This window comes from Nicotiana tabacum, chromosome 2 (assembly GCF_000715075.1).
Source record: "Nicotiana tabacum cultivar K326 chromosome 2, ASM71507v2, whole genome shotgun sequence".
NCBI classification, from domain to species: domain Eukaryota; kingdom Viridiplantae; phylum Streptophyta; class Magnoliopsida; order Solanales; family Solanaceae; genus Nicotiana; species Nicotiana tabacum.
Genome location: NC_134081.1, coordinates 8,863,325 through 8,889,160, shown reverse-complemented (window position 1 = coordinate 8,889,160; position 25,836 = coordinate 8,863,325). Strand labels below are relative to the sequence as shown.

Genomic DNA, 25,836 nt, shown 5'->3' with positions numbered 1-25,836 from the left:
ATATATGTTTTTTATAGACGAAAAACTAGGCATTTCATGATTAAAAATTTGTCTTTTTTTTTTGGACAGATTTTTCAACAAAATTTGCTCTAAAATTCAAAAGGCAAGACTTTCTAGTTCAATCTTGTCCAAAAGAGAGTATTTCAAACAAAATCTGCTCTTCACTATTCAAAGATAGACTTTTGTTCAAAAACTGTCCAAAAGTATATATTTTCTTACCAAACAATTGAATTTTGAGTTTTGTACTCAAAAGTCTCTGAAGCAGTAAATAAGAAACCAAACAAGTACCCTATACTCTCAAGTATTCCTTCATTACCTCATCTTTCATCAATACTGTGAGAAAGCACGAGAGAAAATATATTATTGATATTAGATGAATAATACAATACAAGAGGTCCTTATTTATAGCTATACTATACAAGGACATACTACTCTTCTACCAATGTGGGACAATACTACACTATATACATGCTGTAAACTAACATTCCCCCTCAAGCAGGTGCATACAAATCATATGTACCGAGCTTGTTACATATATAACCAATACGAGGACCAGTGAGAAACTTGGTGAAAATATCTGCAAGTTAATCATTCGACCTCACAAACTTTGTAGCAATCTCTCCTGAAAGTATCTTTTCTCTGACGAAGTGACAATCAATCTCAATGTGTTTAGTTCTCTCATGGAACACCGGATTTGATACAATATGAAGGGCAACTTGATTATCGCACACAAGTTCCATCCGACTGATTTCACCAAATTTCAACTCCTTGAGCAATTGTTTGGTCCAGACTAGCTCACATGTTGCCATAGCCATTGCTCGATATTCTGCTTCTGCACTAGACCGAGCAACTACATTCTGTTTCTTGCTCTTCCAGGACACCAAATTTCCTTCTACTAAAACACAATATCCAGACGTAGAACGTCTATCAGAAGGTGATCCTGCCCAATCAACATCTGAGTATCCAATAATCTGCTCATGACCTCGATCCTCAAAGAGTAACCCTTTGCCTGTAGCCGATTTTATATATCGAATAATGCGGACAACTGCATCCCAATGACTATCACAGGGAGAATTCATAAACTGACTTACAATACTCACAGGATAAGAAATGTCGGGTCTAGTCACTGTGAGATAATTTAATTTTCCAACCAGTCGCCTATAGCTTGCAGGATCGCTAAGCGGCTCCCCCTGTCCTGGCATAAGTTTAGAATTCGGATCCATCGGAGTGTCAACAGGTCTGCAACCTATCATCCCCGTCTCCTCAAGAATGTCTAAAGCATATTTTCTTTGAGAAATAACAATACCTGAGCTAGATTGGGCAACCTTAATACCTAGAAAGTACTTGTATCTGCCTAGATCCTTAGTTTGGAAGTGCTGGAAGAGATGCTGCTTCAGATTGGTAATACCATCCTGATTATTGCCAGTAATAACAATATCATCAACATAGATTACCAGATAAATACAGACTTGAAGCAGAGTGCCGATAAAACACAGAGTGATCAGCTTCATTACGAGTCATGCCAAACTCCTGGATAACCGTGCTGAACTTACCAAACCAGGCTTGAAGAGACTGCTTTAGACCATAAAGTGACCGACGCAAGCGACATACAAGGCCACGAGACTCCCCTTGAGCAACAAAACCAGGTGGTTGCTCCATATAAACCTCATCTTTAAGATCACCATGAAGAAAAGCATTTTTAATGTCCAACTGATAGAGGGGCCAATGACGAACCGCAGCCATGGATAGAAAAAGGCGGACTGAAGCCACTTTAGCCACGGGAGAGAAGATATCACTGTAATCGAGCCCAAATATCTGAGTATATCCTTTGGCAACAAGACGGGCCTTAAGTCGATCAATCTGTCCATCGGGACCAACTTTGACTGCATAAACCCAACGACAACCAACGGTAGATTTACCTGAGGGAAGAGGAACAAGCTCCCAAGTACCACTTGTATGTAAAGCAGACATCTCGTCACTCATAGCCTGTCGCCATCCTGGATGAGACAACGCTTCACCTGTTGACTTAGGGATGGAAACCGAGGACAAAGAAGATATAAAAGCATAATGGGGAGATGACAGACGATGATAGCTCAAACCGACATAATGAGGATTAGGGTTAAGTGTGGTCCGTATACCTTTTCGGTGCAATCGGTGTACTAGGAGCAGGGTCCGCAGCAGGAGCAGGGTCAGGTGCAGGACGAGAACCAGTTGGGCCTGATGGAAGACGCAAACGACGATGATAAGTCAAGAGTGGTGTTCCTGTGGCTGGGGAACTAGGGGGAACAACACTAGACTCCTCAACGGTTGGTATGGATGAAACCTCTGTGGTCGAAGGTGGAGGAGGAGCTATAGTAAACTCCTCAAAGGTCGGTATAGGTAAGACCTCAGATATATCATGGTGGTCAGCAGATGTAAAGAAAGGTTTAGACTCAAAAACTGTGACGTCAGCTGACATAAGGTACCTACGAAGATCTGGAGAATAACAACGATATCCCTTCTGAACACGAGAATAACCAAGGAAGACACACTTGAGAGCACGAGGAGCTAACTTATCTTTCCCAGGGGCTAAGTTATGAACAAAACACGTGCTCCCAAAAACACGAGGTGGAAGAGAGTATAAGGGTGACTAGGGAAACAATACTGAATGCGGAATCTGATTCTTGATGGGAGATGAAGGCATTCGATTAATCAAATAACAAGCTGTGAGAACTGCATCGCCCCAAAAACGCAACGGAACACGAGATTCAATTAGAAGTGTGCGAGCAGTCTCAATAAGGTGCCTCTTCTTTCTCTCAGCAACCCCATTTTGCTGAGGGGTATAAGGACAAAATGTCTCATGAATAATTCCTTGAGAAGTCATAAACTGCTGAAATTAAGAAGATAAATATTCTAAGGCATTATCACTGCGAAAAATGCGAATAGAAACACCAAATTGGTTTTTTATTTCAGGACAGAAACTCTGGAATATAGAAAATAACTCAGAACGATCTTTCATTAAGAAAAGCCAAGTACATCTTGAATAATCATCAATAAAACTGACAAAATAACGAAATCCCAAGGATGAACTGACTCTACTAGAACCCTATATATCAGAATGAACTAAGAAGAAGACAGACTTTGCATGACTCTCAGCACTACGTGAAAAGGAGGCTCGGGTATGTTTCCCAAGTTGACACGACTCATAATCTAATGTAGACAAACTAGATAAACTAGGCACCATCTTCTGAAGTTTGGATAAACTCGGATGTCCTAAACGTCCGTGGATTAGATCTGGAGGATCTGTAACTAGACATGTTGTGTAAGGACTGAGTGAGTTAAGGTAGTAAAGGCCTTCTGATTCACGTCCTGTACCAATTGTCTGTCCCGTACTGCGGTCCTGCATAATAAAAGAATCGTCAATAAAATATATACCACAATGGAGGGCACTAGTCAAACGACTAACAGATGCAAGACTAAAATGACAGCCAAGGACATAAAGAACGGAATTTAGGGTGATAGAAGACAAGGGATTAGCTTGTCCAACTCCTTTTGCCTTAGTTTGACATCCATTGACTAAAGTAACAGTGGGAAGAGACTGTGAATATACAATATTTGACAAAAGTGATATATTACCAGAGATGTGATCAGAAGCGCCGGAGTCCATGACCCATGGCCCAAGAGTGCTAGACTGGGAAACACAAGCAAAAAAATTACCATTAACAGAAGTATCAGTCTGAGCAACTGAGGTTACTTGTGGAGATGTCTGCTTACTTGCTCGATACTGAAGGAGCTCATTATATTCTTCTTTAGATAAAGAAAATCCTTGGTTACCTGGTCCTGGAGTCTCGGTCTGAGCAATGTAAGCATTTTTGGGTGGACGACTATGTAAGGAATAACACATTTCACGAGTGTGTCCAAGTTTGTGACAATAAGAACACTTGGGTCTAGATCTTCCAAAACGACCTCCTCCTCGTCTATGCTCCATAGTTTGAGATGCCCGAACATCCATTGTCTAGGATGTAAGAACAGAGGAATCAAGTATCTGTGATGAGATCACTGGTGGACTTGGTGCTGCAGCAAGGCGGAGTAATCGAGAGAATAATTCATCAACTGTCGGGACAGACGGACTAGCCAAAATCTGATCGCGTACTGAATCAAGATCATTAGGAAGTCCAGCGAGGGTAAGAACGAGAAACATCTTCTGTCGCTGCTCTTGTTGTTTTTCCACACTAGCAGAAACTGGCATCAACTTCTCAAATTCCTCCATGACTGTCTGTACTTGACCCAAGTAAGTAGACATATCCAATTCCTGCTTCTTTAAGTTTGTCATCCGTGATATCACATCATAGAAGCGAGATATGTCATTAGTGTATAAGGTGCGTGCCTTTGCCCAAACCAAATAACATGTCTGGAATGGACGAAACAAGGGCATCAACTTGGGATCAATAGATCGCCACAAAATGCTACATAACTGAGCATCGATTTTTGCCCAAAGTGCTATTGCCTTTTCATCTCCATCGCTAGACTGTTTGATTAGATTATCTTGAACACCTTGACCTCTACACCATAACTCGACAGATGAAGCCCAAGCTAAGTAGTTTGAACCTCCCATTAAAGGTTCTGAGGTAATAATAGCACTAGAGCTTCCAGAACTCATGTTTCTAGACCCAAAAGCATCAAATCCCAAAGACATTGTTGCAAATTATTACCAAATAAGAGAAAGAATCAACTGTAATCCACTGAAACAGTGTACGGAAACACAGAAATAGAATACTGAAATACTGTAGCTGCCGGAATCTACTGTAGCTGTTGGAATAGTACTGTAGCAGGCGACTCAACTGTTCTGAAGGAAGATTTTAAAAAAATGGCCGGAACTGGTCGTACGCGCCGGCGCGTGAGCTTCTGGTGGCACGTGAGGAGGCTGCTACCGGAGTTTTTCACTGGGGTTTGGTCGCCGGACAGTGACGACTCTTGTGGTAGTGTTGGATTTTGCACAACACCGATATAAATGAAGCAGATAGAAAACAGCCTTAAAAATGTACTGATTTCTCTTTCCCGGAATCGCTGGAATTTATGCACAACGATAAGTCTCTCACAATTGCTCTGATACCATGTGAGAAAGCACGGGAGAAAATATATTATTGATATTAGATGAACAATACAATACAATACAAGAGGTCCTTATTTATAGCTATACTATACAAGGACATACTACTCTTCTACCAATGTGGGACAATACTACACTATATACATGCTGTAAACTAACAAATACAAAACCTTTATACTACTTCAACAAGTACAAAAACAGAAAATTTAGCATTTCAAACTTCAGAAACTAATGCTAAAATAATTAATCTGAAAAATAAAAATAAAATAAATAAATAATCAGCCATGAAAAAAGAATAGGATTTTTACCATTTTACAATTCAAGTGGCCGAAACAATGGTGGTATGCCAACTCGGTAGAACTTTGAACTTCGAGCACGATTTTCTTATTGATAAATCGTGACCGCAAACTCCGGTGAGCCGAAGATCAGTCACGATATCATCAACAACAAAGTCGTGTTTCGAGTTCGAGGCCAGCCTAAGCAGAGGCGAGGTAGTGATGGCGGCGGCGACAGTGGTGTTCAATGGGTAGGTCTTGAGGAGTTCTATCCGTTGGTGTAGGTCTTGAAGAGCTCTATCTGTTGGTGTAGGTATTGCGAGGTGGTAGTGGCCGGAGCTTCAAGAATTTGGGCAAAGAAGTGACGGCTAAAGTTTCCTAGATCTAAATTTCAAGGAGTTTGAGGGTTTTTGAAGGATTTGGTTTGGAGATATGGAAAGAGGAGGTTGTGGAGATTACATGGTGTGAATTTGGGGGTGTTTGGAGGTGGTATGCCGCCGGTGGCAGAGGGGCGACGGCTAGGGAGAAAGAGAGAGTGAAGAGAAAGGAAGGAGAATAAATATGGGTGGAAATGGGGGCAATTTTCAGATTTTTGAGGCTTTAAATACCTAGGCAGATAGTGAATGAGAGCCATTGGATCAAGCTGGAATGGATGGATAAGATTTGATCTTGCTTCATTTACTACGTCGTTTCGATCCGGGTCTTGGCAAGCCAACAATTGGACTGGGTCGGCCGAATTGGGCTAAAACATTGGGTATGATTTTGTGCATAACTCAACTAAAAATGGCATTAATCCAAACCTTTAAACCCCTTAATAAAATAATTAATAATCTAATGCTAAAGTCTATAAAAACACACAATAAACCTAAAGACATTGTAATGTAGGAGAAATAGAAAGAGCAAAAGTTAGATATTTACAGCTGCCCCTCTTTGCTCGAGAACACGAAGAGTTTTCGTGCAAAGAAAGTGAATGCCATAGCTAATTTTGCTCGTGTGTAACTCCAATGAAAGCATTTGTGTTTTGAAAAACGTGACCGAACCTTGCTTCCGAGGTTGCCTACATATCCTTGGCTATAAAGGAATCAGGTCAGTGTAGTTCTGGGAAAATTTTGGTATTTGGGACTACCGGACACTGGAGTTAAGACTGTTGTTGTTGTTGCTGTTACTCTCACTTGCTGCTTGCATCAAAAGAAAAGGAGAAGATAACTACGTATGTCTGCAAGCTAAGAGTTACAAAATTCCTATCTATGTGTCTTCTGGAGTCAAATCTTGATTCTTGATCTACTCGATTGCGTTGACCTTAGATTGGATCTTGACGCCCTTTGAAGAAAAGATTATGACTCACTCTCAATTGCTTGATTTCCCGATCAGAATATGAGAAAATAAAACTTGAGAAGCTGGGTTGCTGACACGTTATCAAAGCTAACTCCAACTATCTTGTGATCGAAAGACTTCTCTTCTGATGAGAAACTGAACTGCAAGCTTCAATCGTCACTTGTGCTTAAGGCGGAGCCTGCAAACCCATAAAAAATGAACAAAACGAACACAATTTTTCTGGCCAGTTTGGACTAGGGAAATTTTGTGAGTTGTTAGAGAAAGTTATAAACTATCTAACTTATTGAAAGGAAGACAAAGACAACAGTATAACCTAGCTATGTGAGGATATGCAACCATGGGCTAGTACCTTGTGTTACCAAAAGGAAATGTAATCAGGGGTTGGTACCTTGTATTACCGAAAGGAATGTAACCAGGGGTTGGTACCCTCTATTACTGAAAGAAATGTAACCAGGGGTTGGTACCCTCTATTACCGAAAGGAATGTAACCAGGGGTTGGTACCCTCTATTACCGAAAATAACGTAACCAGGGGTTGGTACCCTGTATTACTGAAAATAACGTAACCAGGGGTTGGTACCCTGTATTACTGAAAATAACGTAACCAGGGGTTGGTACCCTCTATTACTGAAAGAAATGTAATCAGGGGTTGGTACCTTGTATTACCGAAAGGAATGTAACCAGGGGTTGGTACCCTCTATTACCGAAAGAAATGTAACCAGGGGTTGGTACCCTCTATTACCGAAAGAAATGTAACCAGGGGTTGGTACCCTGTATTACTGAAAATAACGTAACCAGGGGTTGGTACCCTGTATCACTGAAAGGAGTGTAACTAGGGGTTGGTACCCTGTATTACCAAAAAGAAATGTAACCAGGGGTTGGCGTCCTGTATCACTAAGGAGAAATGTAACCAGGGGTTGGTACCCTGTATTACCGAAATGAATGTAACCAGGGGTTGACGCCCTGTATCACTAAGGAGAAATGTAACTAGGGGTTGGTACCCTGTATTACCAAAAAGAAATGTAACCAGGGGTACGCGGTGGGAAAGGAGAATCAACAAGATAGGATGCTCTGTCCCAACTAACAAGAGTAGGAAGATTCCAGATTTAGATATGAAAATAGGCCATTCCGGACCTTTTATTCATGGAACGAGAAGACCGATGCCACTTCTTTTTCTTTGAACCCACTCAATAAAAAATCCTCCTTTTCTCAAAGGAGAATTGAAAAAAATAATATTTTCATACAATATCTTAATTGAACCCTATAGTGAATTCAGATATGCTGCGCTAGGAGCTAATGAAAGTCATCTAGCTCATCTAACTCAATAGGCTACTGGTGCTTATTATGTTCCCAATCTATGAATAAAAGAAAAGTTAAATTCCCCGGGTGAAGATTCACCGAACGGAGAATAAGCTGTAAATCTGCATTTGTTCTTATCATGTTCTTTGTGACGACCCGAAACATCAAAATTTTATTTTTGAGGAAAAAATGGTTCATCCGGGGGAGAGATTTAGCTTCAAGAAATAGTAAACGGCATTCGTATGTATATCACCCGAATTTCTTGATTCACGGCGTCGAGTATTTGCACTTTAGATCTCATGACTCGACTTGTAGACGGTGATACCGCCAAAGGCACCCTGTATTATCGAAAGGAATGTAACCAAGGGTTGGCGCCCTGTATCACTAAGGAGAAATGTTACCATGGATTGGTACCCTGTATTACTGAAGGAATGCAACCAGGGGTTGCTACCCTGTATTATTGAAGAGAAATGTAACCAGGGATTGATACATTGTATTACTAAAAAGAAATATAACCAGGGGTTGGTACCATGTATTACTAGGAAGAAAATACAACTAGGGGTTGGTACCATGTATTACTAGGAAGAAAATACAACTAGGGGTTGGTACCATGTATTACTAGGAAGAAAATACAACTAGGGGTTGGTACCATGTATTACTAGGAAGAAAATACAACTAGGGGTTGGTGCCCTGTATTATTAATAAAATATTGAATCCCTCTAGGCGAAAAGGTTCTACCCAAATTAAGCTACGAAAAGCAAGTATGGGCGAATAGTACTTCTACCCGGAAATATGAGCTGGATCCCCCTAGACGAAAAGGTTCTACCTGGGTTAAGCTACGTAAAAGAGCCTGAGCGAAGAGTACTTCTATCCGGAAATATGAGCTGGAACCCCCTAGGCGAAAAGGTTCTACCTTGGTTAAGCTACGTAAAACAGCCTAAGGGAAAAGTACTTCTACCCGGAAATATGAGCTGGATCCCCCTAGGCAAAAAGGTTATACCTGGATTAAGCTACGTAAAACAGCCTGAGCGAAGAGTACTTCTGCCCGGAAATATGAGCTGGATTCCCCTAGGCGAAAAGGTTCTATCTGGGTTAAGCTACGTAAAACAACCTGAGCGAATAGTACTTCTACCCGAAACTCTGATCTGGATCCCCCCAGGTGAAAGGTTCTACCTGGGTTAAGCTACGTAAAACAGCCTGAGCGAAGAGTACTTCTACCCGAAAATATGAGCTGGATCCCCGTAGGCGAAAAGGCTCTACCTGGGTTAAGTTACGTAAACCAACCTGAGCGAAGAGTACTTCCACCTAGTAAAAAATGGTTTCATAATATATATTCTTAGACAAAATTGAACATATTCATGTTTCAACAATCCAAACTAAATTCAAATCTTTATTACTTCTGAAAGTATCTGCAATACAAAGTAAAAAAATTACCTGGATCGCAAAATTGTAAAAATACAGCCGTAGAATGAGCAAGAATAGCAGCAAAAAACAGCACCAGAAATGGCGTTAAGACAACCCCAAAAAACCAACAAAGATGCTTGAAGCTAGCGGCTAAACAACTTCACAAATTGCCTGAAGGGTCTTTCTATTTTTCTCAAAGGTTTTGCACTCTAAGAGACACTCGCAAAGCTCACAATTTTCACCTACTAAACATGATTTCACAAAGCTCACAATTCCGCCTTTAAACCCTCCATATTGATCTCTCAAATACGTTAGGAGTGGTGTTGTTCAACAACTACCTAAATGCGTACTCTCTCAAGAGCAGTACACACTAAATAGGCACAGTCAATTAAGGGCCCTTAAACCATCAACAATAATAATATAGTTGAACAAGTAGAGAAAAACAAAGGGCAAATTTATATTAAACGCAGTGGAAAAATCATCCTTCAATAGGTTTCATCAAACCCTAGATGAGAATTTAGCTACGTTGTTTGCACAAATACAAGATTAGAATTTATAACAATGGAAAATTAGGAAGAAAGAAGAAAAAACGTGAAGTTGAATCCTTCTCCTTGCTCCAAGCGCGTTCTTGCCTCTCCAAAGTCTTCTCCCCCTTCAAACGTGGCTAACTTTCATATTTATATGGTTTAAGGTTGAGTTGAGCCGAAATTGCTTCTCCTGATTCGGATTGGAAAAGTTGAATTTTTCTGCCTCGGTCCTTGTCTGGCGAAGTGACCGTCACTTCGCTTTCTTGGACTTTCCTGGTTTCTTCTGCTCCGGTCCCAGTCTGGCGAAGTGAACCTCGCTTCGCTGTCCATGACTTTTCTTTTCAGCTCTTTTTTCACCAATTTTTCTCCCATTTGATCCTTTTCCGCGTAAGTTTATCCCTCCCTACACATAAGAAACACATAATGAGCATATTTTCACTTCAAAAGCGATGTGAACTCACGTAACTCACACACGAAATAACACACAAACACACTCAAAACATGCACTTTTCATCCTTTATCACCACTCCACACTTAAACTCTTGCTCGTCATCGATCAACATAAAAGTAAGCACATAGGCAAGAAACACCTTTCAAAACATACGCAAGCATCACACCAATGACAATGGTTTATATCAACGCTTAGATCCCAGCATATGCACTCTTCATACCTTTCCTCAAGTTTTAAACTCATTCCAAGATTATTTAAAATATTCGTGCGGCTCTTTCTAACATTCTCGCCTCAAAATTGGACTCTAATGCATTCCACACTATGACTCGCTCCTTGTGCCAACTAAAAAATCAAGGTCTCTATCAATCCTTTGCAAATCATGTGCCCTCACTAACAAACCACAAAGAGAAAGTAGTCCACACACTCAATATAAGTTCAAGTATAGTTTAAGGACTCAAATATATAAAGAATTCGCTCACTCTCACAAAGAAACTCTTATGTCACCCACGTTAGTACCATAGGCTTTCCCATAGTGTAAGTCTCTACTAATTTAAGCTCGTAAAGTCTGGGATCAAGTAGGAATTTATAGGTTGTAATGTAGGCTAAGGGACGAGTAGGATATATTTGAGAAAATACTGACTAACCCTCTTAAGCACTTTAATACACTTCACTTCACTTTTAAGAACCTTCTTGTCTGGACCAATTCGATGTCTTGCCATGAAACCATACACATTTAGGCCTTTCTTCATTAAGCACATCAACATATAGATACTTGCTAACCCAGACAAAGATATGAGAGGTGTTATTCTTTTTTTTTTTCACTCTCTTCAATTTGGTATTTCTGGCTAGTATTTTTTTTTTGTTTATACACAAGTGCACCTTTTCGGCATTTCTATGGTTCCACTCAAAAGCTACCCACTCTCTTTCTTTACTCTTCTAGCTACTTAAGTGCTTACGCAAGTAAGGTCCAACAAGATTTGATTAAGAACAAAAGGGATTCAGCTTGTAATGTGGTTGCCAAAGAAAAGGTCTATAGGCTCAAAAGGGGTGAGTATGGATAATATTAGCATTGGTAGGCAAATAGGCTAAATGGTCAATCAAAGAAAACCTATATCACTTCCCAAACTTACAAGACTTAATCATTTCGCTTCGACTCACACACGGGGTAAGTTCTAGACTCACAAGGATTGCACAGAGTACACTAAAGTCTCATCTCACACAATGCACATGACTCACTTAGGACGGCTCGGACCTGACACTCGAGTTAAAGCAACTAGCACAATCATCATAAACTTTCAGCACACAGAAATTAATCACAAGAGTCTAGAGATGAGCCTCAGTGTTAAAGAAAGCCACACATATTGTCAAGGCATGTAATTATAGAGATCATGAAGTAAGTACTTAGTTCAAATGCTCCAGACCTAAGCCTCGATATAAAACATGTCAAAAGCACAAATTACTCAAGCTCCTTCCAATTCCATTGTCAGTTCAACTAGAAAACAAAATGAAAGGGAAACAAAAATTTTTTTCTTGTATTTTTCTTTAGACTTTAGTCCCTCAAGAAAACTGTCTAGGTAATCCATCGTCGGGAAAAATCCATAATTCTTTACAAAGTATGAAAACAAAGATCTACCTAAAAATACCCGGTTCAAGAAAATGGCATCCTTGTGAAAGAACCGTGGTTTAAAGAAAACCCGGGATTAAGCCACTACAAAAAAAATTACTACAATTATACAATTACAATGGCTATAAGAGTGATCATGCAGTTCAAGATGTATCGCTAGCAATTAAGCACATGCCACAAAAATTAAAGTCTGACACTCCACCCCACAGGCCCACACTAAAGAATGTGCACTGTCCTCAGTTGCACAATATCACAAAAATACAAATAAGCAAGATCAAAAGTAGAGCGGGTGTCAGAAACTCCCTCAAAATCACTCGGGTCGTGATGAGGACCGGCATTGACCCTCGGTCACAGCGGCTAGCCCTGGCTCCTCTGCAATAGTGCCATCAGTAGCACTCAAATCAAATGTCTGGAGCCCCTCTGCATCAGTCTGTAACTTGATAGTTATTTCATGTTAATTAGCACAATTCAACATGTGGGTAAGGCAACACCTCGGTCATGCCTAAGTTGGCCGCAGATACAATTGAAGTTCATAAGACACCTAACGACCACTCCACACTTAAGATATGTTCGTATTGCCAATAGAGGTATGTTAGCTACTCAGACTTAACTAAACGTCACCAAAAAAATTCATTCGGGCAATTCATCGAACACTTTATGTGCACAACTTTTGTTAAGTTTTATTTGGTTCAATTTGCCAATAGTGTCATGACCTAGGGAAACATGAGAGTTTTTATTTTATTTTATAAACTAACTAGAAAATAGAAAAATAGAAAAAAAAATAAAAAATAAAGAAAATACCTGGGGTCGCGCTAGGACCGATGCGCGACCTGGAGACGTGCCCCTTTACCTGGTTCAGCTATGCCCGGTCTCGGTCTCGCGAAGTGTTGGGCACTTCGCTGTCCCCTCTTCTCTTTTTCTTTCTCTTTTGGTCCCAGTCTCGCAAAGCGAAAAACTTCGCTGTCCCCAACAGTTTTCTCCTCAACATTCTTGGTCTCGGTCTCGTGAAACTAGCTTCGCTTCGCTGCCTCCCCACGTTCGTTTTTTTTGTGACTAAATGACAACTAGACGAAAACAAGAAAATTGGGTTGCCTCCCAACAAGCGCTTGATTTAACGTCGCGACACGACGCAGACTTTCCGTATTATACTTCACTTACATATTGAGGTTCGTTCAATTGTATCACATCTTTCTCTCCTTTTCCGTCACTCATTCCAAGGTAGTGTTTCAACCTTTGTCCATTCACTCTAAACCTATCCGTCCCATCCTCGGACTCAATTTCTGCAGCTCCATTTGATAGCACCTGCACTACTCTGAATGGTCCCGACCATTCTAGACTTCAACTTACTCGGAAACAACTTCAATCTCGAATTGTATAGCAATACCACTTCTCCAGGTTTAAATTTTGCTCAAGAATATTTTTGTCATGCATCATCTTCATCCTCTCCTTATATAGCCTTATGTGCACTTGCTTTTGGCCCGACTCATCAATCTTTTTAGTGAGGATACTCAATTGCGTCATCACAGTAGCCATGTTCTCAACCATGGAGTTGTTTGGGTTTAGGGCTACTGAGTGAACTACCAGAGTGATTGTAGAGTCCCTTGTCATCCATCCTGAGTTTTGAGCCATTTTATCAAGCAAAACCTTACACAATGACTCCTTTCCAGAGGCGCGAAAGAGCTTTGTGGGCTGTTGAGCCACGGGAGCAAGGGCTACGCGAGTTGTTGAATTGTGGGAGCCGCGCCAAGGAGTACTATAATGTGCTTAGTAGTGAGGAAAGAGCTTCGGACGATATGAAGGCCGTGAGGGTCATGGTGTGGTCGACTAGTGTGTGTCACTACAAAGTTAGGCACCAGAGGGTGCAAGTACGGAGGCACATTCCAAGTGAACACCGAAAGGAGGTGAAGTGCAGAGGCACGAAAAGCTGTAAATATTTAATTTTTGCTCTTTCTATTTCTACTACATTACATTGTTTTTAGGTTTATTGTGTGTGTTTATAGACTTTAGCATTAGATTATTAATTATTTTATTAAGGGGTTTAAAGGTTTGGATTAATGCCATTTTTCAGTTGAGTTATGCACAAATCAGGCCCAATTTTTGAGCCTAATTTGGCCGACCCAGTCCAATTGTTGGCTTGCCAAGACCCGGATCAAAACGACGTAGTTTCATAATAAAACTACGCCGTTTCACTAAATGAAGCCCATTTACTATCTGCCTAGGTATTTAAAACCTCAAAAATCTAAAAATTGCCTCCATTTCCACCCATATTTCTTTTCTCCTTCCTCTCTCATCTCTCTTTCTTCACTCTCTCTTTCTCCTTAGCCGCCGTCGAAAAACGCCCACCGGCGGCAGACCACCTCCAAACACTCCCAAATTCATACCATGTAATTTCTACAACCTCCTCTTTCCATATCTCCAAACCAAATCCTTCAAAACCCTCTCAAACTCCTTGAAATTTAGATCTAGGAAACTTTAGCCGCCACTTCTTTCCCTAATTCTTGAAGCTCCGGCAACTACCACCTCGCAATACCTATATCAACGGATAGAGCTCCTCAAGACCTACCCATTGATGTCAACTTCACCCCAAGAACACCATTGCTGCCGCCACGGCCGCGGTACTGCCGCCATCACTACCTCGCCTCTGCTTAGGCTAGTCTTGAACTCGAAACACGACTTTGTTGTTGATGATATCGTGATTGATCTTCGGCTCACCGGAGTTTGCGGTCACGATTTATCAATAAGAAAATCGTGCTCGAAGTTCAAAGTTCTACCGAGTTGGCATACCACCATTGTTTCGGCCACTTGAATTGTAAAATGGTAAAAATCCTATTCTTTTTTCATGGCTGATTATTTATTTATTTTATTTTTATTTTTCAGATTTTTATTGTCTCTGATTAATTATTTTAGCATTAGTTTTTGAAGTTTGAAATGCTAAATTTTCTGTTTTTGCACTTGTTGAAGTAGTAGAATGGTTTTGTATTGATGAAAGATGAGGTAATGAATGAATACTTGAGAGTACGGGGTACTTGTTTGGTTTCTTATTTACTGCTTCAGAGACTTTTTGAGTACAAAACTCAAAAGTCAATTGTTTGGTAAGAAAATATATACTTTTGGACAGTTTTTGAACAAAAGTCTGTCTTTGAATAGTGAAGAACAGATTTTGTTTGAAATATTCTCTTTTGGACAATTGAACTAGAAAGTCTTGCCTTTTGAATTTTAGAGCAGATTTTGTTGAAAAATATGTCAAAAAAAAGGACAGATTTTTAATCATGAACTGCATGGTTTTTCTCCTATAAAAACATACTCCCTCCGTTTCAATATGTGAACCTATTTCCTTTTTAGTCCGTGCCAAAAAGAATGATCTCTTTTCTTATTTGGAAATAATTTACCTTTATGTAATGATTTATAGCACACAACATATACGTGCCTCATTTTACACCACAAGTTCAAAAGTTTCTCTCTTTCTTAAACTTCGTGCCCAGTCAAATGGGTTCACATAAATTGAAACGGAGGGAGTACATCTTTAGAGTAGCAGGGGATCTCTATTGACTAAAAAAATGAGAGAATTTTGAGAGAAAAATTTCAATAAAATCATCTTTAGTAGGTGAAAATTGTGAGCTTTGTGAGTGTCTCTTAGAGTGCAAAACCTTTGAGAAAAATAGAAAGATTCTTCAGGCAATTTGTGAAGTTGTTTAGCCATTAGTTTCAAGCATCTTTGTTGGTTTTCTGGGTTGTCTTAAAGCCATTTCTGTTGTTGTTTTTTGCTGCTATTCTTGCTCATTCTACGGCTGTATTTTTACAATTCTGTGATCCAGGTATTTTTTTTTTTACTTTGTATTGCATATACTTTCAGATTGTGATTGACTCTCGAAACGTGCTAGAAGTCAGTTAACATTAACTTTCTTTTATATGGGTAGTTGAAACTATTTTTTTTTGGTATGTTTATAGAGGGTAGTTTTGAATGCTTTATGTTTAAAGTATTGAAAATTGATTAGTGCTGGATTTTTGGCCTGCCACTCTGATTTAGATCTTAATTAAGATAAAAGTGGCTGTTTAATAAAGTGGTTGTTTATGCAATCATGACTTGGTAGAAATGGCTATAGTAAAATTGGTTGGGTCAATAGCCTTCAGGTGGCTGCCTATGCAAACCTCAATTTCAAAGTATCCTGGGCCAAAACCTAAGTTTCTGCAGGCCCAACTACGACAAATTAAGGGCTGACCCAATGCTAAAGTTGTCCAAAATGGGTCAGCAGTGTAAATGCACCAAAATTGGCCCAACATCCCCAATAACAAAGAAAGTGGCCCAATGCCATTTTAAACCCAATAAACAAAGCTGGTCCAAATTTTCAATTATCAGCTTTTCAAATAATTTTCAATTTGTCATATTTCCTTCTAAATTATGTAGCTTAATTACCTATGTAACTTAGTAATTAATTTAAGCTGCAGACAAACATTAGGCGCGCTATAATTGTTTTCGTCTCGGTCACACATTCGCTTGCGTGGTGCGGTTAGGACCATTTAATATTATCCAAGTCATTCTTTAATAATTTTAATAATCAAGCAATAAGAGCAGACATAGGAAAAAACATGAAAATCTTATAAATCACAGTTTGTCCAAAATTAATTCAAGCCAAGTTTAAGTCAATAAAGCGACCGTGCTAGAACCACGGGGCTCGGGGAATGCCTTAAACCTTCTCCCCGATCAACAGAATTCCTTACCCGAACTTTGTTTTCGCAGACCGATAAAAATAGAGTCGAACCTTCATTTGACTAGGGATTCAAATAAAAGGTGACTTGGAACACCGGAAAAAAAAAATCAATTCCAAGTGGCGACTCTGAACAATAAAATAATCCCTATTTCAAAATTGTCACTTCAATCGGAAAAACTCTTTAACCCACAATCCATAAAATATATTCTTTTTGGGGTTAAAAAGGGGTGTGACATGCACTCACTCGAGGAAGAGTGTCAAATAGTTAAACTTGGTTTTAGTTGAATATAAGCTGGTGTAATAGAGTATGTAATTACTGGGTTGTTGTTGTTGTGGTAATAGAGTATGTAATCAGTGCTAGAGTATGTGCTTCAAATTGAAGATTTTACTAGACAACTGCTTCTTGTAAGCCTCTAACTTTCGGTTTAGTCGTTTGCAAGGAAAGAGGAAACAGGAAGATTATAAGTTACAATTCCGAGAAAATGGAGGAGATTGATAAAAAAAATCCGAGAAAATGCAGAAGGCGGAGATCAACTCCCAATACTTAAGTTAATAACTCCTTTTAAGAAATAAACTGAATTGAGGCAAAGAGAGGACATAGAAATGTACATGTAAGAGCTGTAGTGCATCCATAGGTCGTTATGAGAATGTATGCGTGTTGTTGATTCTTTATATTGCCTTCTATTTTCATTTTTCTTTGTTGTTCGTCTCTTGGATATGGACCTCTCTGTTCTAACAAAGGGAACTTGACAAAGTGCAAACAACTTATCTCAACTATTTGATTGGAGTTCCAATAGGCTTGGTGTTAAGAAAGAATCTCTTGCACGTGTGTGAAGAGACTAACAAACTTGCGAAGCACGCACCTCAATAGCCCTGCCTGTGTGAATTAACGAACTTAGAAGTACAAGTGTACAATTAGCTTAAGCTGGTTTTCCACCTATTTTTTAGTGTTCGGCCATTTCTAGCAAAGTATAAAGGACATATTAATTGCCGATTTGGGGTTCTGATGGAAGATACTGCAAGGTTGGCTAGAGATTTCTTGTAAAAGTAGTAGCCCTACTGAGTTCATAATGAGAACATTTTCATCATTGAGTCGTTTGGACTCTTATGTATTATTCTCATCATGAACATAAGGGAAGAGTCTTATGAGATGCAAATCTCGTGTACGGTTTTGAAACGGAGATACTATCATCCATAACCAGTAAGTAGTTGTGCTTGTGTAGTGGTTTTAAGTTCCTTGGTTAGTAACAATAATCTTTAGCACATTGGTTTTTGTTCTAATAGTAACAATAATCTTTAGCACACGGCAGTCAATGCAGTGCTGATTCCTGGCGGATCAGGTAATCTTCCTATAAACTCCATTTCTAAAAACCCAGCAATCATAGACTCAGTTGGTTTATTTAGTCTTGAGTTTCCAGCTGGCCAGTTTGGCAATTTTCCATGCAGTGCGAGGTGGCGGTTATCCTTTTTTGGAGGATAAATGGATTTGAAGGAACTCATTCTTTTGTTTGTAATGAGTTGATGGTTGATATTAATGATACTTGTTGTAACATGGAAGTCACTTGTGTTCTAAACTGCATTGGTTGGGGTGGTTTCTTGAACTTGTGCTCGATTCGCGTGTGTCTCTTTAGTGCTTGATTCCACTTGTATGAACTTTAATACAGTCGCCCAACACCACCATTTTTCTTACATCAATGTAATGTTACTGCAAAAACTTCTGCTAAAGTGTAAACACTTAATTTTTTTGGGGTTTTAAGTTTTTAAGAACCGGATTTTTAGGGACATTTCTGCAGGAAGAATATGGGCCAAGCATGCTAATGGTTTGGTGCATTAGATCCTGGATTATTATACAAGAAATAACAGGTGAAGTTATGACTATGGAATAAACGCATTACTTGAATAACTAGAATAAAAATAATGAGAGTTACACTTCATCAAGCAAGCTATTTGCTGTTCCGTACTTCTTTTTAGTCTCTCTCTCTCTCTCTCTCACACACACACACACACACAGAGGTCAAGAAACAAGTTTAAGCTTTAGCTATGTGGTTTTCTCATACATTCTACAGGCAAGACCTCGCTAACATTGTTAGAAGAAGAGGGTATAAACTTCTCAAGGAGCTTCTCTCAACTTCCAAGCCACCAAACTATGAGGAGTGCAGTGGAGAGGATGGCCTTGTTGAAAAAAGTGAAGATGAATCGTTAGGTCAGCAGTTCTTGGTCCTTGTGTATTTTAGGTTGTAACAGCATACCCCATTTTGAATTTTTCTGATTGACAACCTGCGAATTTAAAAGGTCAGGATGGAAAGATGATAGACATGGCTCATGATGTTTCCTTACCAAATGAAGCGTCTGCAGTAGATGAGTACACGAATGATGCAAACAATGACAAAATGCTGAACTCTGATGAGCAAAATTCTAGTGATCAAGAACCTTCAGGCTATTCCTCCTTGGAAGAAAAGGTGGCCAATTTTATTCAGAATGGAGAACTGGATAGTGTAGAGGGTAAGTTATGCTACTCGAGGGTACTTACCTTTAATTGCATGGAAAGTGCACTTGCTACTTTTTGTTCAACAGAAACAAGATATACATGTTCGTCCATACCCCACTCTCCAGTCACCTATATATACTGGACCTCATAGGTGCTCCAGAAGTTAAGTAAAAAACAATAATCATGTCTCATTTGTACAAAACTGTTTTCTACCCCTTTGAACGCTCTCCTAATTTCTTTCCCTCCAATTTAAACTATTACGCGACATTGTTCTTCCCTAGCGAACCAACCTATACACAAATTCTGACAATCATCAAATCAGCTGCAAATACTCTTTATTTATTTATGTAACTTTCTTCTACTCCTATAAATATGATACTATAATAAGTTAACTCCTTAGAATGAGATAGGGAGTTATCTTTACCTATATCTTCCATAATCAGTATGTTCATGTTTCATGTGCGTTCTTATTTGATTTTCTGCAAAAATGCTACCCTTGGGCCTTGACGGATTAAGACTTACATCTTCCCCTTGCCAAATATAAAAACGTTCACCTAATAATTATATCTCTAGTAGCATTAGTTGTGATGCATACTGTATCTGCTGTTCTCATATGCTAGTTTCCAGTTACTAATCTTTGCCACTGGCTAAGGCCTTGGATAAACTGTTAAGTTCTGGTGATGTGAGCTTGAGTAAATCTGTCGGGTTCTAAAATGAGATCCAAAGAGTTTGTGTAAATCTAACTGCTTTGTTTCTGCTTGATTTTTCAGATAGTAGCTTTGAAATTTTCAATGAAAGAGGTTTTGAGCAAATGGTGGGATCTGTTGTAGGGCAGAATGTTGTAAAAACAGAATCTACTACTCCTAAGGAGCATAAAGATCTTGTTCTCTGTAACAATAATGGTGCTGAGATATTTAATGGAAATTCCATGCCACCATCAACCCAGCATGCTGAACATCCTAGCGGGCAGAGTTTCCGAATGAGGTATGCATTTCTTGCAATATTTATGCTTTCATCTGAGCTTATAGGTTCTTCATTTTCCACTGGGCTTTTAGTAAACTATCTTTGGGTTCTTCATTGGCATCGCTTCATCTTCTGCTATTGTGTTTACCAATATATAGTCATGCTTTGAAATAGTCAGTATATATAAGTCCTTTATGTGTCTCATTCATGCTGATTCAATAATCCACCTTGATGTTTTTCCACACAATCAACAAGCCGATAACTTTTTCTTCTTTGAAAAGTTCAGATTTCCTGTCCGCTTCTTGTCTGTGAATTGTATGTTTTTTCACTGGTTCTAAGATTACACATCAGATATTAAACAAAGATGCTTCTTGTTCTGTTATCTGAATGCACCTTGATTTTGCAGGAATAATAGTCTTTCAACTGAAGACTTAACCATGACTGAAGGGAGAAATAGTGCTGATGTTGAGGTGCTAAAATTCTTCATTCTGATTGTTTGCTTTTTATTTGATGCCACTCTTGACTTGGAATTTCCTTTGCCTTCACATTTTATCTGTTAGCCCCCAAAAGTGGAGAATCAAGCTGAAATTATTCGTCTCAAGTTCATGCTGGTACCACTCTTTGGATAATTTACTGTTGAAATTTTGCTTACCCTACTCGGCTTCAATTTTCCTTTTGTCCAGAGCTTTTTATATATATTTTTTCCATAAGAATGACCAATGCCTTAAATGGTTTTTTGCTGTTCTTAGCATCAGAAGGAGCTGGAGTTAACTCACCTGAAGCAGCAGATTGAAGAGGAAAAGGTATAATTTTTCGTCTTACTCCCCCCCATTGTTCAGGAGTAGTGAGTATTTTTCTTTTTCAAGTGACGGCGAGAATGAAGATAAATTTTTCTGCATTGCAAACATGTTGCCACTCAGTTGCCATCCTTCTATGTCATCATAACTATTGGCTTATGAACTCTCATGCTCAGTTTCTTCAATACATCTTGTAATGTATTAACTGTTACTTGACATTTTGATGACACCATCTATACACAATTAACACAATTCAACAAACTATGGGAAGGACCATTGGGTAATGGAAACTTGACTGTTCTTTCTTTTGGACTTGCTGTGGCATCTGAATTGAACTGTAGTTTATTCTTGCTGCTGATACTATTGGACTTGCTGTGGCATATTGTAACATGTTACTCAAATGAACAATTGGTTCTTCATGAAGTAGCAAAGTGTAATTTTCTTAATTTTCTACTTCCAGTGTTTACTGTCTAGTCTGCAAATCAAAGCTGAAAGAGAAATCAGCGAAGCACAAAGACGTATTTCGGAAAAAGATGCAGAGCTAAATGCTGCTGAAGATAGCCTTTCAGGACTGAAGGAGGTATTCAAGCAACTTCTTGTATCAACACTTATTGGATTTCAAGATTCTTGGCTACAACAACCAAAATATAATATAAAAGATTATTGGGAAATTGCTACATACGGAAGGTTTTATGAACTTCACTAGGTATATCTACCAGAAGTTTTCAAAGATGTTGGCTTCATTAAAGCTAATATCATTTAAAGAATAAAAAGCATGATAATTTGTTGCTGAAGCGTGAGTTAGGCTGATCAGGGTAGTGTATTTGATACAGCAGAAGCAGTGTTATCTTGATTTTTACTGGTGGAGCTATGGCTTATTGATATAGTACATTTATCTCTGTTAGGTTGAAATTCAGTATTGGGCGGATGGGGAAAGTGTTGAGGTGGCTGGCAGCTTCAACGGGTGGCATCATAAAGTAAAAATGGAACTACAAGCATCATCCACCATTATAGATCCCATTGACCAAGATATACAAACATCATCAGATACAATAGATCCCGTTGGCATGAGGTTTTTATTATGTCTATTTCTTCATCTTTTGGGTGATTTTTAATGTATCACTGTCAATTATATTTAGTTTCTGACTTAGATACGGTATTGTATTTAGGTTATTTCTTATTCATCTCTTCCAATTATTTTGGGACTATTTATGCACATTGCTTAGTTTGGCACTGGTCTTAGGATATTCATGGCCGAAGGCTTGTGAACTTGATATTTTGCCGTCTAATATTAGCAAAGAGCTATAAGGTAAAAGCTTTTGTAAAGAATGAGAAAAGAAGAGATGTTGGGAATGATTTCCTCGCTTATTCCCTCAATCATGTTGGGGTTTGAATAGTGTCTCATGTCAAACATCATGTTGTTTTCCTTGGTCCTTTGGTCGGGTAGGTGCCAAATTTCAAACAAATTATAATTGCCTGCCACCCCCCCCCCAACCCCACCCCACCCCACCCCACCCCAATTTTGCCAAGTCCACAAATATTATCGGGTGCTAATCTGCTATGTTGCGCGGACTCTCCAAAATGCTGCCGCACCCGTGTCCGATCCTCCAAAAATACACTACTTTAGAGTATCCGGCACGCACCCGGCAATATTTTCAGAGAGTCCAAGCAACATAGCTAATTTGTACTTGGCTTCTCGGTTCCTGATAGACTCGAATTATTTCTTATTTTTTGAGTCTTCATGTATTTTCATTTGTTTACAATAGTAATTTAAATATGTAAATGCAGAAGCAGAGATCTATGGACAATCCTCTGTGTGATAGTTAGTCTGTTTAGATATTGACCTCAACCTCCTTTGTTACTGCTACTGTAATATGATGAATAACATGATAAAGGATTCTTTCCAGGAAACCTCGACTATGGAAAACCGTGTTATGGCTGTATCCAGGGATATATGAGGTACATTATCTACAAACTACAATATGCTAAAAGCAATAAAAGCTGGCTGCGCAGTCATTTCTCTCCTCATAGTTGTACTTGGAATAAGTAACTTCGCTTCTGCTTGTCATGCATTTGTTGTCTATAGACAATCTATTAGGTGATTATTAGTTGATCTTTAGAAGATCTTAAACTCTAAGCTCATTTGTTGGTATTCTTCGCCGAGTCATATTCATAACTTTGCAGTCAGGAGGGGTGCAGGCAAGTGAATTCGAGAATTGAGGTTGAGTAAAACTAATAACCACAATGGAGTTTTATTCATAGAATGTGTTGATAAAATAAACGTTGTATTTTTCTTACAGTAATAAATTAGATTCAGCACTTGTTTCTGTGGTATGATTTTTGTCTTCGATATGCTCAATCAGTTGCTAGAAGAAAGAAAATGATGTTACTTGGTTAGATTTTACATAGTCAGTGAAATATATGAATATTCAAACTATTAAGTCGGAAGCAAAAAACAATCATTAGAAGTGTATCCAGTTTATTTTAAGTCCTAAAACAAACAGAGATCCAGGGGTGGTATGCTCCAGTTTGCAATGTTTGGAGTAGGATCATTGAATCTATTTTCAGATTGTCATTGAGGTGAAATCCACAAACCAAAATACTATTGAAATTCTCCTTTCCCACCTCGACAGACACACGCATGTACAAAGAGAAAAGGGCAATGAAAATGAACGAAGGAAATAGATGGAAGAAAAGAGACTGACTTCTCAGAGTCAATTGAAGGGGTCCACTAAATTCTTTGCCCATTTCTGACATCATAGTTCTATGATTAAAGTGCAGCCATTGTGCTTACTGATTTTGATTTTAGGAAGAAGTTTACTGCTATAATGGTTCTGGAATGAATCTTCCCATTTACTCCAGAAAAATCAAATTTCATTACTCCTCAACTTTTAATAGTCTGACAATCTCACTTAAGCAAGGACTTCTTAATTTAGAACGTCCTACAACGAGCAAGCAAGTTTAGTTCTCTGATAAGTTTCTACCATTATTATTCAATTACAGCTTTTCTGTTCTCCTGCTTTATAGATGTTTGATTGTGTCTTACATTGTTCAACGACTTTATTTCCTACAGATAAAATTCGTTGTTGATGGCCACTGGACAACTGATCCCCAAATGGAGTCTGTTACAAGAGGTGCAATACAAAATAATGTACTACGTGTTGATAGATGAGTTGGGCTATTGCATTCCCACATGCACATACAGAGGTACCTTAGTAGTTTCTTCCAACAATTATCAGTTAGAGCCAACATTCCGTTTCTTTGTTTGTCTTTGTTTACAACCCTCCCCTCCCTCACCCGGTCGGAATGCCACTGTCTCTATTTCTATCTTTGGAAATTGGTGGTATTACGGTTGTCAGTATATTTGTGGCATCTTTCTTATTGCTCGGCTCTTGAAGATCATAACAAAAAGAACTTAGCTATAGGCCTAGGATTTCTTAAATCCTTCATTGTGGGCATTGTTTGCTAACTGTTTGATCAGGGATAGGAGCCCTTGCTCAAATTGATAATTGTGTCAGTTGCTTGAGTTTGTTAAGTAACTTTGTCAAGCCATCATTTACCATAGTAGATTATTATTTACTCGCTAATTGTGTAAGTTGAGGTTGATATTGGGCTTAATTTCTCCTTATTTTTTAAAATTCAGGATGCTTAATGATGCAGTTAAAGCTATCCTTTTTATTTCGATGAATTATACTTGGTGTCCTAATTGCCTAACCAATTTACAGAATCTTTTCGCTTTCTTATTCAGATGATAACATGCCAACACCTATCTCAGTAACCAATTCTTGACTACAATTTGCTGTGACATATTTGTTTTAGTAAATATAATTAGAAATACTAGTGGCAGTTAAGATATCCTCGCTCTTTTAATTTGTATAAGCTTCGATTTTCTTAGACTTCTTCCTAACATTTGCTAACATCTTATCGCCCCACCCTCCCCCTAAACGTGGCACACCTCTTCCCTGTAGACGATGGCCATCAGCAGGAAGATTATGCAGTCCACGGATCATGTTGCATTTATGTTGTTGCAAATCAATGAGCTGATCCATGCAACTTGAAGGTCACGGGCTTCTTCTACTTGTAAACGCCTCAACCCATTTGAAGACCGGGGAAGTGGACTACTTGCACAACTCAACAGCTGCTGTTGAAAATGTCTAGTTTTTGCCTGTAGAGTTCTTATATGCACAAAGTTGAGCCAGGGGCAGCAAAATGTAGCCCAGTAGGATGATTTTTTATATAGTTGCCTGCGAATGGAACTGTATAGGAGGATATTTACCTACAAATTATCATCATTGATTGTACAGTAGTGAAATCTTTGCATGCCTCCTATGTTCACATTTTTTTTTGTTAATTTTAAACATTAACAGAACTAGTATTCAGCAATTTTTTTGTTCAAAGATTGCAAAACCAAATTGTGCCTGGGATTCCACATTAAACTAGAGGTTGGAAGCAAACATGAATGAGGGACAGGTAGCTAAAAATGGTAGAAATGACACCACACAGCTACTCTAAACGGCTTCTATTTAGGAATTAATCAGTGCGTCTTGAATCCTCAATTCTAGAGTCTAAGTCTAAAATTTTTGCCTTGAAACTTGGTCCATCATCTTGTGTTATATGTCGTTTTTTCTTTTCTTTCTTTTAGAGTTAATTTTTTGGAGCATAACTGTTAGTCATATATGATAATAGTTGATTAAGTAGTTAATCTTTTTTTAAATCATTTGGTATTCAAAACTCATTGACTTTGACTAATTCGATCCACATCAGATAGCTCCATTGAGAAAAGTAAAACACTCTTTATGAGAAGTTTTTCATTTTCTATATTGGCTGTCGCCAGAGCGACTTGAAACATTTTTCATTCAAAGCGCTCAATCTTGAGG

General features: G+C 38.8%; 1 protein-coding gene across 2 annotated transcripts in view; it reads left to right on the top strand.

Annotated features, from left to right (window-relative positions):
• LOC107786631 (protein PTST homolog 3, chloroplastic) overlaps window positions 1-25,356 on the top strand; it is a 30,553-nt gene extending 5,197 nt beyond the window's left edge. For both annotated transcript variants that reach the window (XM_075230386.1, XM_075230390.1), the window contains exons 3-13: window positions 18,778-18,914; window positions 19,004-19,213; window positions 19,970-20,183; window positions 20,569-20,632; window positions 20,723-20,773; window positions 20,912-20,965; window positions 21,420-21,539; window positions 21,865-22,031; window positions 22,867-22,918; window positions 24,033-24,166; window positions 24,928-25,356. In XM_075230386.1, the coding sequence (XP_075086487.1) occupies window positions 18,778-18,914; window positions 19,004-19,213; window positions 19,970-20,183; window positions 20,569-20,632; window positions 20,723-20,773; window positions 20,912-20,965; window positions 21,420-21,539; window positions 21,865-22,031; window positions 22,867-22,918; window positions 24,033-24,131 (1,168 nt within the window). In that variant the 3' untranslated portion in view covers window positions 24,132-24,166; window positions 24,928-25,356. The remainder of the gene's footprint in view (window positions 1-18,777; window positions 18,915-19,003; window positions 19,214-19,969; window positions 20,184-20,568; window positions 20,633-20,722; window positions 20,774-20,911; window positions 20,966-21,419; window positions 21,540-21,864; window positions 22,032-22,866; window positions 22,919-24,032; window positions 24,167-24,927) is intronic.
• Window positions 25,357-25,836: the final 480 nt, after the last annotated feature.